Here is a 14,874-nt window from a genome sequence, read left to right on the forward strand (position 1 = left end):
GTTCGGAGGGGTGTGAGTCTACAAGAACTTCGCTACCACCACGTGACTGTCCTAGAGCATCCACCATAGCGTACTCCTAAGACGGATGGTGGCTAGGTGCCACATCACCGATGCTAGAGCCATCGCTCTCAACCTCATCATCTAGGAGTTTGTGGAAAGTGGTGGGAGCATAGCTTGACATTCCCATGAATTCAGATGTGAGAGGGGGCGGCGCCAGTGTCCTTTGGAGCCCCTGAGCATACGCATCTACGGGGGACATGAGACCATAGGGGAACCGGTCGTACGGTGGTTGCGGTGCGGACAATGGAGTCCCTCTGGATAATCGGTGGAAGATAGTAAATAGCAAGTAAATAATTGCATGTACATTACTCACAGTGGGGTTTGAGCCAAGCGTTTGCTTGGAATGATGCGTAGGCGCCTCGTCGTTGAAGTTGTTGGGTGTCTCGGAGCCAATGGAGGGCGCCCCTCCGATGGGTGTCGGGATGGGTGCCTCCTCACAGAGGTGGAGCATGCCGAGCCGGTCAGCGATGAAGTCCAGGCTTCCAAAGAGGAAGGCCTAGGACGGCTCGAAGACAGGTGGAACCCACATCCCAATAGGTGGGAGTGTGGGAAACTCCAGCGAGCCAAAGCAAGTCATATCGCTTGAGCCTGCCATGATGAAGATGGTAGAAAATGGACCATTCAATGACCAAAAAGCGTGAACGTACAACGTCTTCCCCACGGACGACGCCAACTATCGGTGCAGAAAGTGACCAATATGTAAATATTTGTAGTTTTGCTGTACGTTGTGATAGGATGTGGCCTAGCACTCAATGACACAGGGTTTATACTAGTTCAGGCAATGTGCCCTACATCCAGTTTGAGTCGGTCAGTGACTTTATTCTTGAGCCTAGGTGCTCGAAGTTTGCTATGGGGTTACAAACGAGAGGGAGTAAGATGGGGGTGCAAGAGGTCCGGTCGAACTCTGGTTTGAAGGGTCGAGTGACAGGAGCTCCTACGTGCGCTGAGTGTTTGAGCATGTGCTCGAGGTTTAAACCTAGAGGTTCTATTGTTGTGTGTGAGTGAACTGATTGATCCCCTACAGTTGGGAGAGAGCGCATCTCTTTTTATAGATGAAGGGGATGGCCTTACAAGTGAGAGAGAGAGAGAGAGTATGTATGCTACTAAGTCTTTATTGCCCAAGCCATCGTGTATAAGATGATTTGTAGGCACCCACAATACTGTTGATGTTTGACGCATGTGGGAGGTCTTTCACTATGGTCACGAGGTATGGTAAATGTCGGCACCCACAACACTGTGGATCCCTAGATACATGTGGGAGGCATTACCGTGTTTGCCTGGTATGGGAATTGATGGCGCCCGCAACACTGTAGGGTAAATGTCAGTGCTCTCAACACTGTTGGAGTTCTAACATGCCTAGAAGGTTGCAGGGTGCCCTTCTGCCATGCTCTGTTGGTATTGTCTTGCAGGTGTACAAGGTACGGTCTTTGGTATTGCTGTTGACTTAAGCGTCCTGCTTTACTTGCTCTGCCCATTTCCTAGTCCTCATCGAGCGGGCATCCCTGGTCGGTTGGTCCCAATCGGCTCCGACTGCGCCAGTTGGAGAAGAGCTATAAGCAAAGGTTCGGTGCATCCCCGGTTGGAGTCGGGCGGCGTTTTGGCCAGGCCTTTCAGTCAGAGAGATGGGCCAAAGTCGGAAGCGAGGCCTTCCCGTCGGAGAGACGGGCCAGAGTCGAAAGCGAGCATTGTTCCTCTTTGGCCAGGCCTTTCGGTCGGAGAGGTGGATAGCTCTTCTGGCCTGTCGTTCAGGTAGTTTTGGGCTGGCCCAGGAGTTACGGGTTGTTCACGACGTTGTCTGCTAAGCCGAGCCTTTGCTAGGAAGCCGATCCATGAGGGACCCTGAGTTTATGAACCCGACAGGTAGTGAGAAATGAGATGAAATGATAGATGCCAGAGTTCTTGTTACTAATATACACATTGAGTCTTTACTAGTGCTATTAGATATGTAAGTTTTTGTGTGAATCATCAGTGGGTGGACTGGGTGCACAATCTACCGCTTAATTTCTGCTTGAATGCATTCTACTATACATACCAGATCTAAATGAGTGTATGGTGTTAACAATAGCTTGGCAACGCTTCTTTGCTCTCGTAGTCTGCACGGTTTACATAAGTTATCCGATACTGGGGCTGTCGTAAAAAATCAGGACAAAGCCTTGGGCCTTTTCTTTAAAAAATTGATGATGATTCACTAACAATAAGCATGTTCTTTATTTCTTTTAACATAGATGACTATTATGACAAAAATTGCAATTATATCTAAGCTTCTCGAGGAAAAAGAAAATCCAATATATTTAGAAGAAAGGAGGTAAGTTAAAAACAGAAATTGAGATAAGAACAACACATCCTTTTTTATTCTGACATCATAAATGATCACTCTCTCAACAAGCAGAAGTTTCTCTCGTTACATGACCCATGTATTACAAGGGCTCTTCACAGCGTTCTGTCATTCTATGGTTACAACTTACACGACAACTAATAATAAAACAACTAAACCTTAGAAAGGGTTTTCGGAACCCATATGTAACCATGGGTCTGCACATACCCCATCCTCTTGCTCAACTCGTCGGCTTCTTGTGGTCCTTGGGTTCCCAGCGTGTATGGAACGAACTTCAGCTTGCCACCATCGATGTCGTGAAGTAAAGGAGTGAAGATTTCCCATATAGCCTGCAACCAACAAACACACTATCAAAACAAGTAATTCTCAAGGCAGCCCATTGCAAAGGAAGTACGTATGCATGACCAATCACAAACCCTCAGTTCTTCTCGGTGAACAAAGTGTTGCTGTTCTGCTGGTCTCCTCTTATCCTGATGAAACATAGTTATCGGTAAGTATACCATGACTCAAGAAGAATTGTTTTATCCACAAAGTTTCAGAGAACTGAATGTGCTGGAAACAAATTTAGCATAAGGGAATGTTTGACTTTAAATTCCAAGATAATAAGTTGAAATTTCAAAATGCAACATGGAGATGCAATGAACAACTCAATATAGGGTGCCAACATATACTTTATCTTTTCAACAGACACTGTAAACGACATGGAAAATGCTACACAAATCCAATTGGATCGACACAGCTGTAAAGCCCAATTAGGTGGGAAAAATAATCGACATTCAAGTTCTTGACAAATAAACTATTTTGTTGTACAAGTCTAGGATGCTGTAAGATCCAAAAGTATCAATATGCTATGCTATGCTCTACCCTATCCTATGCTATGCTGCTCTATTTAAGCTCTGATTAGTGTCACATGTACAACTATGCTTCATTGTCCAAGGAACACCAAATCTTCCAACGATATATCCAAGCGATTTCAAATGCTTATAAGCCTGGAACAATATGAGCTATGAAGAATACAGAAGTTTAAGCAAAGAATCTAGCAACCTTACAACTAGTTTAAACAAAGTAAGTTGACATGTAGTTCCACATATCCAAGATCAGTAAGATGTTGCAATCCTAAACATGCCTCAACAACTAGGCAATGATTTAGAAGACTTCATTCTGTGAGCGTTAACGTTTCCTTCATCTGCTATCATCTGCTGGTTCAGGCTAGCAGCCATGTTGTTGGCAGCCATGCCCTCAAGGCCTTGAAAGTGGCACCAGTACCTGTTGGTTCAAATGACCTAAAAAATAAAAAAAACATTAGAAGATGAGCTGCTTCCTTTGGAAGAAAAACAACATGCAATTCCTATCAAACAAGTGCTTGACAGAAGCATCAGCCAATAAGGAAACGAATGTACACCATACAGATCATGATGTTATAGGTTTGATCCCATCCATGCTAAGATGCAGGGGTGATGCCACCAATGGAATTGGAAATAAATGGAGTATCATCTGAACCAAAAGAGCTGGCAAATATTCAGAGTTCAGAACTGAGGCATGTAAAATGCTAAGGTAACAGGCAAGACAAGTTTAAGCGATATTATTCAGATAGGTAACGAAATCAACTGTTCAAATCATCCCACGTGGAACAACGAAAATGAAAAGGGACATACTCAGTACATGACAATTTTAATTAGCAGGAAAAAACACTTGGGTGTCATATTGGCATATTCATATTTCTATACAACAATTCGGTAACTTATGTATCCAATCATGGACCTTTAGACAATAGAGTTTCAGGCAGAGGACAAACAAGCTATAACAATTCTTATTCACTTAAGTATCACTATTTGTTGCTTTATAACAACAATGCCTTCGTTTGCTTGCTTGTCTTAGCCTGCAGACTTCAACTGAAAGGAAGCAATGCAAGCAGCAGAGGAAGAGGAGAGCAACAGGTGTGTACCATCTGGCCGTTGGTGAGTAGCGACACATTGGGGATGGGTCTGAAGCCGGGATGCGCGTCCCCGCCGCGGTCGTAGCTCATCTGCGCCCTGAGCATGGACTCGGCGACGTACTACGGGTCGTCATCGTGCCCCGTGCCGCCGTCCTGCAGGCCGAACTCGCGCTCCAGGTCATCGACACCGTCCTCCTTCTCGTCGCCCGCCACACGTGAGCAACCCTCGCGGCGCTCGTGCTCGTAGCAGGCGCGACAGTTGGTGGTGGGCACCGGCTTGCCGAGCCCGCCCTCCGGCTTCGCCACCACGGACCGCCGTGTCCGTGGACGCGCGCACCTCACCACCCGCACCCCCCGGGCTGCGGGGACGACCGTCGCCGCCATGACCGGGAGCGCAGTCGCCGCCGTGGCCTCCACGTGCTCGGTTGGGGAGATGAGGGCTGTTGAGAAGGGGTCGGGCCCGGATCTCGATGGAGACGAAGCAGGACCGGCGTAGCGCGTCGAGGTCCTCCCGTGGACAAATCAACGACGGCGGACGGCGGCGGCACCGAGACGGAGAATACAGAGACGGCGGAGAATGGTTAGACAAAAATATTCATCTTTTTTTTAAAGCAAATATTCATCTACGTATAGTACTTAAAGCATACATCCCAACTATACTACTCAAAACATTATTTTTATAATTATGGATTTACCATTTTACCTTTATTAAAAAAATTACTACGAAAAAGGAATCGCCACTCTTTTATTTCAAGTCATAATCCTCTCAACTTTGAAATCGTTGCGGCGCATATGGGCCCACCAACCATAGACACATCTAACACCTCCCTCATTGACGCCTCTCAACACCTTTCCTCGTATGGATCCACCAATCATAGACACATCTCACGCTTTCTGACGCCTCCCCAACCATAATAAAAAAATCATTTTTATAATATACTTTCTTTAGCATCATAAACATTTACCTACATATTTGATCAAACTTTAGATACTTTAACTGAGAATACATCTAGAAATATATTTTTTGGGATAGAGAAAAACTAGCAATTCTCATTTACCAAGGAATTTAACGGACATTTCACATCAACTCTGTGTAACTGTCTGACCGAACTCGTATTTGTGCTTTCTAGTACGTACTAGTGTCTTTTAACGGACAGATGGGCCTAAATTTGTGGGGCCGTGGGCTAGGCCCACATTACTGGTCGTTCCAAGGCCCCCAACCCAGACTAGCCAAATCCGAGAATCCCACAGTGGGCCCCGGTTGACAGCCCCACGTACGGCTCTCCTTCCTATGCCGCCTCCCCAAGCAAAGGGAGACGAAGAAAGCTCAAAACTCAAAAGGCGTCGCGGCTCCCCGGGGTCCACACACAGGCGGTGGTGCCCATGGCTTCGTGGTTGTTGCTCCCTCTCCCCTCCTTCCCGTGGCCTCCCCCGCCCCCGCCCGGCTCCTCCTCCGGCCGCGGCGGCGGCGGCGGCGGTGGCGGCGAAGACGGCGGCGATTGGAGGCCGAACGTCGTCGCGGCTTTCGCCGGCGCGCAACTCGGCCGCTCCCTCCGCCGCCGCTTCGCCGACCTCCTCCGCTCACCGGTACTGTGCCTCGCTTCACCCCGCCTTCCATTTCGTTCTCACTTGGGATGCAGACCATGATAGCGTTTACTTAGTCTGTTCCCAACCAAAGAGGCCTTACTGCCTTAGTCTGTTGTTGACTGAGCTCTCTCGCTCCTTGTTGATTGGATTGAGTTTTTTTTTTCGTGCTTGATCAAATAGTTAATGTCAAGTGAACCTTGCAACTCTAGGAGGTGCGACATCTTGATGCCTTGGCGAAAATGGGTGACTTCTGGTTCGAAGGATCAGAACCGTTTGCAACATTCCCAACTCTTGGCGCGATAGGGAACGTGCTCTCTGCACCTTATGTTTGCAGCTCTGCTCTGTTCAGTGGGAACGGGTCAGGGGGTAGATACATCAGTAAAGGAAAGTTGTTGTCCAGACGGCCTCGTGGAATCGATTCGAAGAAGAGGCTCTGGACTAATGTCCTTCTTGCTCTTAATGTCCTGTAAGTCAGTGGTCAGTTTAAGTTTCTGCGATAGTAGCTCCGATCCTTTGATACATTTGTTGTTTAACACCCTTTTGCTCTCAACAAAGGGCTTATGTTGCTCAGGTAGCATCACAAGGAAAGCTTCTTTTGTGGGGAGCCAAGGTTAGTTTCTTGGTTGGAATTTCTTGTTCAGTTATGTGCTGTCAATTTTGTTAACCTAATACAGTTATGGCTATCATTTGCGATGAAAGATCAACAGTCTGATTGATAGAGGGCAATTTTGGCGTTTGGCAACATCATCTCTACTTCATGCAGATCTCACCCACCTTGCAGTATGTGTTTATGTTTGAGTTGAGTTTTATATTTCATATAAAAAATATCAGCTAACTTCTTACCTGTTGGATGTCGCCATAATGATGCAGTTCAATTGTTTCTCTTTGAACTCTATTGGGCCCATGGTTGAAATGTTAACTGGTCCTAGAAGATTTCTAGCTGTTTATTTCAGTTCGGCGCTGGCAGGTGTTTGTTCTTTACCTCGTTTGGATTGGATGGTAGTGCCCTGATCTTAAGTTATCATCTTCTTAATCAATTCGTGGGACTTCAATAGGTTCACTGATGAGCTATCGCTTTAGTGCGTCACCTGCTGTTGGTGCGTCAGGTGCCATTTTTGGATTGGTATGTCTACTTCTCCTCGCACTTGTGCTTGTTACCCAGTGCCAGAATCATGTTACCCCTATAGTGTGGTATAATTCACTAGCAACGTGAAACTACAAACTACGCCATCCGTTCCAAATTATAGTTCACTTTAGATTTGTCATAAGTCAAACACATCTAACTTTGACCAAGTTTATAGAAAAATACATCAACATCTGCAATATCAAATTAGTTTCATTAATTTCTCCATGAAACATGTCTTTATAGTGCACTTATTTGAACTTATAGATGTTAACATATATTTTTTTTCTGAAAATTGATGAAAGTTAGCTAAGTTTGACATAGGAGTTAGGACAAAGCTTAAGTGAACTACAACTTGAAATGGAGGGTGTAATTCTTAACTTCTAAATGGCTGGTATGATATTTCTTTGTAACTTCTCAAAATTGCACATCTTGACTGAACAGGCCTGAAACATGATTGATTTTGTAGTTTCTATTTCTGCATTCCAGAGTTTTCTTTCTTATGTTTACCACATTCATATTTTGTGAACAAAGTCTTGGTCTTGTCCTATTGAAATATGAATTCCCTGATACAACTGACCATGAAAGTGTTCACATCAACTTTATCTGCATGATCAGGTTGGCGCCCATGCAGTTTATATGTGGAGACATAGAAGATTCTTTGGGAATTCTAGGGAGAGTTTAGAACATATTGGGCGTGTGGTTGTCCTGAATATGGTATTGCTCCACTTTTTCCTGTTTATTTCATTTCGCCTTTGTTTCAAAAATATTCTTTGTTCCATCTGCAACATTTTTTTTTCATAGGGTATGGGCCTCCTCTCAAGGGGAATCGATAACTGGGGCCATGTAAGTCTCTCGATTTTCTACGCAGTACATTTTACAATATGAATGATTTAGCTCATTAGTTCACTTGAATACTGACAGCTGGGAGGCTTGCTTGGCGGAGTTGTCATGGCATGGTTCCTAGGTCCGGCATGGCAATATCAGTATGTGGCAAAGGATGGTAGAGCGGTTTTCAAAGACAGGGCTCCAGTCCTCCGACTAATAAAGGGGTAGACTTGTGTTGTTTTGTATGTACTTACGAGGGTATTCGTGAAAATAGTGTGGAAGAGAAGCAAAAGGGAGAAAAATAGTGTGGAAGAGAAGCAAAAGGGAGAATGGTGAAGATTCAGACATACGCCGAGCAAGGGAGTGGCAGAAAACAATTGACTTTTAACTATTTTGGGACTTTGGGTGTCGAAACATTTCACTGCAGAGCTAATTGCTGAGGAAACACACACGAGGAGCTTATGTTCGGATCGTGGCAATTGTTCGGATCTACTGTCAAGTTCTGACCTCGGACATTGACTGTTACTAGGTTTCTTCTGGTTCTGTATTGCGCGAGATGATAAAATATGTAAAGAGTGTTTCTCAGCGAACAGCGATCCATAAGTGATTAAGATATTTGTTGTAAGAACATATGTTTTTTTTGCCCCAGCAAGATTTTAGGACCAGTGCAAAATACTCAGCTTGGAAGAATTCACAGGGCGTATCAGCATGCACGTCAATTCACAAAGCACAAGGTAATGTGTCACTGTAAGCATCATTGAATCAACGCCAGGGATAAACTTACGAATTTCCGATGGAACCAATAACACTTCTCTTAGCTTCAATAAAACAAATCAGCGTTGATTAAACAAAGAGGCTAAATCAGCGTTGATTAAACGCTCGACGCACAATAAAACAAATGAAATCTTGCATGGAAGTTGTATGTTGTATTATGGATTTATTGTCAATACGTTACAAGAGAGTAATATTGCAGAACGTGGACCCGAGTAACAGGGTCCTTACATTCTCCTCTATATAAGCTCCCAACCCTTCAGTGAGAACTTAAAATTTGAGAGGCATAGGGCGTAGGGCAGCCACCTTCGTGGCGTAATACCCTGGTTAATTAGCATGATATAGACCTATATCTACAGTTGACCTGACCTCAAAATCTTTAGAATTCATCATATAGTTACGGTAGTCAATAAACAAAGCCTGATGTTTGCATCATAGCCCATGATTGCGATTCATGGTTATGCTTGAAGCAAAATTGTGACCTTGTCTTCTGGCTAGATTTTCCTAATGACGCATGACCAACAGTCGAAGCAACCCAGGTATCCAATCAAGCATAACTTCAGGTGTGAAGGAGACCTGCATTTTGAGATACAAATAAGATAAACTTCTCAAGAAACCACATAAGGATTGTGGACTCAAAGCAAGCTGAAGATTCATATATACACGAGAAAAAGAAATGTGAACCCAACTAGCACTAGGATATGTTTTGAAACATTGAGTTATACAAATGTAAGGTCACATTGACGAAGGCAAGTGGAGTAAAAGAAACTAAATGTCTAACTGTGGTTGCAGATCGATCCCCATGTTAGTAGTGACAGTAGCATAGTAACAGTATCATGCAGTGCGCAATAAATACAAGAAAAATAATATTAATGCTAAATAAATTGTTGTGACCATTAATATTCTAAAGCAACTATCGATGGCCTTCGCCACCGAATAAGAGTTCTAACATTAAGAAAACGGCAAAATGCTATAGAGATAAAATATCAAGAAAACTTACCATATGGCGATGGCGCAATTGAAGAGGACTTCGATGTTCTGCTATTCCGTTTTTTCCTTGGGGGCATCGAATGTTGAGACACTGGTCGTGGGGGTGAAGGTGTTGGCATCATTTGAGAAGTAGGTTCAGAGACTGCTTTTGGAAAATGATTGGAATTAGGTAAGGGGCGAGGAGGATCTATGTGAGCAGGCGGTGGATCTGCTGGATGAAGGTATTTTGGCGGGGAAGGCATTAATGGAGGTAGCCTGGGGTCTCTAACAATGCAAGGAGGTTTTAGCATTGAACTACCAGCATGAGAGGGATTAATACACCTAAAACATGGAAAGCAAGGGTGTCTGCCCCATGAAGGAGCTAAAGCTGGACGAGGTGCAGGGTAAGGGATGCTCCCAAATGGTGACAACAATGGTGGCATGCTTGGAGAAAGTGATTGTGAAGGCGATGGAGTCGGAGCCGGAGCCGGAGATGGGCTAGGAGATAAATCAGAGATTTTGTGTTGTAGGTACGATGACAGCTGAACACCCTTTACTTTACCAAATACAGAGTGATTAAGCCCAAGATTCCTTGCATCAGGTTCTCTGATTAACTGAGCTAGTTGTCTCAATCTATCTGGTAAAAGATTACTGCTTCCATCTAATACCGATGCCACAATAGTTGCTGGAGCTTCAACTGAAGAACCAATCTCATTCCTGAACTGCAAATATATTTTCTGCAAATACGACAATCAGTGAGAATCAAATTGGAGCAACTGAGCCCTTTAAATATGCCACAACCTCAGTAGAAGAAACAAAACCATCAATACCTCGTATGACCTTAAATTTAATCCAAGTTTCAGCTGATCCTTGAGCTCTGTAAGATTACCCAAAATCTGATAAATGGAGCTGTTCAACACAAAGTTGAATAGGGGGTCTGTGTTCGCCCATGTAAAACCAGACTGTGCAGGAATGACTGTAATTCCTCCAGGGAATCTCAACAGCTCGAAAGAAGATGGATGCCCAAAAAGTGATGGTGTCAAGGACAGGTTCACCTGCTGGAGCATCATCTCTATTAAGGATGATCTCAACACACTTAGAGCCGGCAAACTTATTGAAGCATCTTTTGGATAAGGAAGAACACCAAAAACAACACGTGTGGAGTATTTAGAAGTTAAAGGGTGCATTGAAACAATGGAAACCTGCAAAAAAACATATTCTAATCAGCAAACACTGCAGGCAAAAGAAATTTGAGGAGAAAAAAAAAGAGAGAACAGGCATCAGGCACCTTGCTATTAGGTACACCAATCTCTTCAAATATGTCATTCCCTAGTTTGTATATGTGAGAAGTAAGGAATGGCACTGGCTTTTCCAAAGTGAAACCAACTTTGATTTCAGCTGAAACAAAGGAGATGATCTTTATCAACAGACATCACAATGCCTCATCAACATGTGACCGTAAGTGTGAAAAAGGGCAATACCCTAAAAGTACAAAAACATATAATAGCATTTTTTTAAAACAAAAAAAAACAAGAGCACACCAGGTTCTAGGGAAAATTTTGCAAAGTCAGAAAAGATAAATGAAATGTTTGATTACATTATCTACAGAAACAGTGAAGTGGAAGGTAAATAAACATCTCAGCAACAAACAGGATGAATCCTCCATGAATAAAATAATGAGCTTCCTATGAAAATTAACTGTCGGTTTCTGCTGATGTGAACGTAAATAGGATATAAAGAAATTCACTTAATTATAGTAACAGTGCCAGCAAACAGAAAGGACTGGATCAGTAGTTCAAACAATTACTAGTAGTAAGAATGTAAGATGCAGAAGGGCGGGCCTGGTGCAAGCGGTAGAGTCTTACCGCCTGTGACCAGAAGATCCCGGGTTCGAGTCGCGGTCTCCTCGCATTGCACAGGCGAGGGTAAGGCTTGCCACTAACACCCTTCCCCAGACCCCGCATAGAGCGGGAGCTCTCTACACTGGGTACACCCTTTTAAGAATGTAAGATGCACAGGTTCAAGATTGAAGGAGGGACTTCCCTCATGCCTCAGCACCCAGTAGGAATAGAAAAATGTAAACAGTGGGGACAGTGAACAAGGGATTGTCGGAGTCCAGTGTCCAAAAATTGTAAACACATATTAAAGATACTATATATCAACAATTCAACAAAGAACATTAAAATACATTCTAATGATGGTTTCAAAGGCAACTAGTAGGTGTCCAGGCGAGTGCTGGGTCTGCCTGGACGCCTAGGTGACAAGGAGCCATTGTTCTCCAAGGCGAGGGGCCTGGATGCCTAGGCGACGCCTTTGAATCAGGGATTCTAATATTAGATTTGGCTGGAAATATTTGGAATACTTTTATCCTATCACCTAAAATCTCTAGAATTTAGAGGGTCGGCGTGCTTAATATCTTATGTTTCTTGAATCTAGTGATAAAGGTTTGAGAATTGAAACTGAGGTTGTAAGCCTCCCTCCTCTCTCCTAACCATGTATGCCATCACAATGTTGAGCTGAAGCAGACATGTTTGTCAATATCCATTCACCATAGATATACAACATCTACATCTAAACACATCACAACATTTGGGATCTAGTTTTGAACAAAGTAAATTAAAATCTGGATCTTACAAAGTACCAGTACAATCCCAGACTCCTGTTATACTCCCTCCAGTCCAAAATACTGTCACATTTGACTTTGCATGACCTACGATGTGTATCTTTGATCACTAATTTCTTCTAGAATATATTCTTAAAATACTTATTAAGAGACTTTGCAAGTATTTTGTATACAAATCTACACATATAACTTAGATGTTTCCAAACTAAATAATGTGATATGGTTTTGTTTGACCAAATCTTGTCCTAAATGACATGCTTTCATGACTGGAGGGAGTACCAAAATCACACATCTTAGAGGACAAACACTACCCTCAAAATCTATACACTGCAGCACCAGAAAACAGATGAAAAAGCATATGTTACATGTTAACATACATAGACAAGAAGAAGGTCTTCATATGTACCAAGTTGATCCAGCCATCCAGGTCTAGCATCTTCAGAGACATTGGGTGAGAGAATTTCTGGAATTTTGGGATCTAGTTCAAAATTATACGGATTCTAAAAGCCAACTTCCACCCGAAAAGATAGTTCAATGCCATTTCAGGGCCCCCACATCAATTTGGAATTAAAACTTGCAAGTGGTAAGCAGGTGATCCAAAGCCAGCAATAATTCAGAACTTTAAAACTACAATATGGATGAGCACAGAACTAACCAGGCACACTCCCTGACAGTCGCACCCGGAGCATGAAACCATGAAATTGACTATGAAATCGTGCGGATCCTAGCTCAACGGAGGTGGAATCGAAGAATCCAGCACCCATGCGGCGATCTCGAAGCGGTAATTTGCCAATCGACCCTACCGACCCGCCTCCCCACTACATCCAAAACCGAAATCACAACTTCCGAGCTGCCCCAACTAAACCCACGATTCCCCAAACCCTCGCAGCAACGGCTATCGCAACACAAGTCGCAAAGGCCCGAGAAATTACCAGCGAGCACGTCGTGGTCGTCCGAGAGGTACCCCAGCTCCTGGCGCGAGGGCACGAGCAGGAACAGGGCCGGGACGAGCACCCCCGCCGCGAGCATGAGCACGAAGACACACCGGAACGAAACCGCCCGCCCGATCGCGCCGAAGAATCGCCCGCCCCATGGGCCTCCGCCTCCGCCGCCGGCGATCTCGAGGCCTCCCGCACCGCCGCCGAGCTCCACATCGACGGGCTTCCCCATTCCGAGCGCATCTGATTTGCTCGCTCACCCCAACGCTCCCAAGTCCTCCTCCTCCTCCTCACCACCACCGCCGTGCCCGTCGCAGACGGACCCGCGCCTGCGCCTACGATCTAGTGAGTTGCAACGGCGCCGGTGCCCGGGTCCCTCGCTTCCGCTTCCGCTTCCGCTTCCGCTTCCGGCCGGTGCGACTGACCAACAACTGTCGGTTGGGTTGGAGATGGACGCTCCTCGCGTTTTGGTTTACTATAACCTTTTTTTTTCCTGCGACGCTACTCGACCGACGTGGGCTCTCGCTGTCAGTAAGCCGTGGGCTCTCGTGTCAGTCTCCGCCAAATATGCGGGAGAATTTCGCATTTTCCCCTCTCGGCGTCTTTTCGCTTGCTTAGTGCGTAATCCAGGCGGCATTATACCAAAAAAAAAAATATTCGTGCTCGTCTCGTTCAGGCGTCGGGCTCAGGGAGCCTTTTTCTTCTCGAGGCTTTTACCCAAATGCCATTATAAAAGATTGTATTGTCCTGTGGCTTTGACATTCGTTGGAGAGTGTCAACTTGGGGCTTAACTAGCCGCTAATCTAAAGCACAAATGACCCTAACCCCTTAATAAAAGTCGTAGAGCTTAGGGGGAATGACAACTTTGTTATAGCGGCCCAGACCGAATCAAAGTGAAATATACCGCAAATGAGATTCCAAGATACCTACTCGGACGTCTAACCCAAAGGATTATCCATATACAGCATAGAAGATCACCAAATAGCAGACGGGTTTGGATACCCAGGCTCACTCACAAGTACAGTAAAGCCTACTATGCTTTTACAAACCAAATAAGTTTTGCTTTATATTAGCAATTTTATAGCACCATAGGACCGATACCCTCGGTACTCCTTTGCGAATCAGAATCAATCCTTTTTTCTGAGGATCCTCTCACTGCAGATTAGCCTGCAGGAGGCCATCTCTTATCTGCGCCGCTACATCCTTGACATCTCTAGGACCATGGGGGATGAACACTGAAGAGGACTTGGAGGAGGCCCCAATCTCCTTCATGGTGTCGAAGTACTGGACTACCGGGTGACCAGGACCATGTCCATGATGTCCTTGGCTATGGTGTCTGGAACCTTCTTTGAGAAGGCGAGCACACTGTCCCTTAGCCCATCCACAATGGCCTGACGCTGTCTTGCAATACCCATGCCAGCCAACTAGCCAGGCACTTGGATTCTGCCTCTCCTTCAGCTTTCTTGATCTGGAGTATCTTCTCAGCCGCAGCGCCAAACAAGCCCCGCTGTCGCGTCCGCCGTGTCGTCCTCCACGCACGGCGTAAGCTCGCTGAGTTGGGTGGCGTCAGCGGCCAACGAACGCCGCCGCCGGCCGCAGCCAGTGCACCACCGAGAGCTCGCTCCTCCAATCCTCCTCCACCCTAACTGGCTGCTCCCTCGCCTTTCCCATCTCCCCGCGTGTGTGCCGCTCTCCGTTTCTGTT

The 14,874-nt window shown here is 45.1% G+C and overlaps 2 protein-coding genes across 2 annotated transcripts; one reads left to right on the forward strand and one right to left on the reverse strand.

The window, feature by feature from the left end:
• Positions 1-5,443: 5,443 nt before the first annotated feature.
• On the forward strand, positions 5,444-8,501 carry LOC136551898 (RHOMBOID-like protein 10, chloroplastic). Its single transcript, XM_066543430.1, has 9 exons — positions 5,444-5,918; positions 6,128-6,384; positions 6,474-6,528; positions 6,618-6,698; positions 6,789-6,885; positions 6,974-7,041; positions 7,660-7,758; positions 7,846-7,887; positions 7,966-8,501. The coding sequence occupies exons 1-9, from the start codon at positions 5,715-5,717 to the stop codon at positions 8,095-8,097; spliced, it is 1,035 nt and encodes a 344-aa protein (XP_066399527.1). The 5' UTR covers positions 5,444-5,714; the 3' UTR covers positions 8,098-8,501.
• Positions 8,502-8,761: 260 nt separating this feature from the next.
• Positions 8,762-13,612, reverse strand: LOC136549894 (uncharacterized). Its single transcript, XM_066541323.1, has 5 exons — positions 13,165-13,612; positions 10,898-11,007; positions 10,440-10,811; positions 9,641-10,346; positions 8,762-9,216 (listed from the first exon to the last, which is right to left on the reverse strand). Exons 1-5 carry the CDS (start codon positions 13,400-13,402, stop codon positions 9,200-9,202), a joined length of 1,443 nt encoding a protein of 480 aa, XP_066397420.1. The 5' UTR covers positions 13,403-13,612; the 3' UTR covers positions 8,762-9,199.
• Between the last annotated feature and the right edge of the window lie 1,262 nt (positions 13,613-14,874).

Source organism: Miscanthus floridulus, chromosome 4 (genome assembly GCF_019320115.1).
Source record: "Miscanthus floridulus cultivar M001 chromosome 4, ASM1932011v1, whole genome shotgun sequence".
Classification (NCBI taxonomy): domain Eukaryota; kingdom Viridiplantae; phylum Streptophyta; class Magnoliopsida; order Poales; family Poaceae; genus Miscanthus; species Miscanthus floridulus.

Coding starts and splice junctions, on each gene's coding strand:
- LOC136551898 (XM_066543430.1), top strand. CDS start 5,715: ATGGCTTCGTGGTTGTTGCTCCCTCTCCCCTCCTTCCCGTGGCCTCCC. Junction 6,529..6,617: donor TTCTTTTGTGGGGAGCCAAG/GTTAGTTTCTTG, acceptor TTGCGATGAAAG/ATCAACAGTCTGATTGATAG. Junction 6,699..6,788: donor CAGATCTCACCCACCTTGCA/GTATGTGTTTAT, acceptor ATAATGATGCAG/TTCAATTGTTTCTCTTTGAA.
- LOC136549894 (XM_066541323.1), bottom strand. CDS start 13,402: ATGGGGAAGCCCGTCGATGTGGAGCTCGGCGGCGGTGCGGGAGGCCTC. Junction 11,008..13,164: donor CGACCACGACGTGCTCGCTG/GTAATTTCTCGG, acceptor CCTTTGTTTCAG/CTGAAATCAAAGTTGGTTTC. Junction 10,347..10,439: donor TAAATTTAAGGTCATACGAG/GTATTGATGGTT, acceptor TCGTATTTGCAG/AAAATATATTTGCAGTTCAG.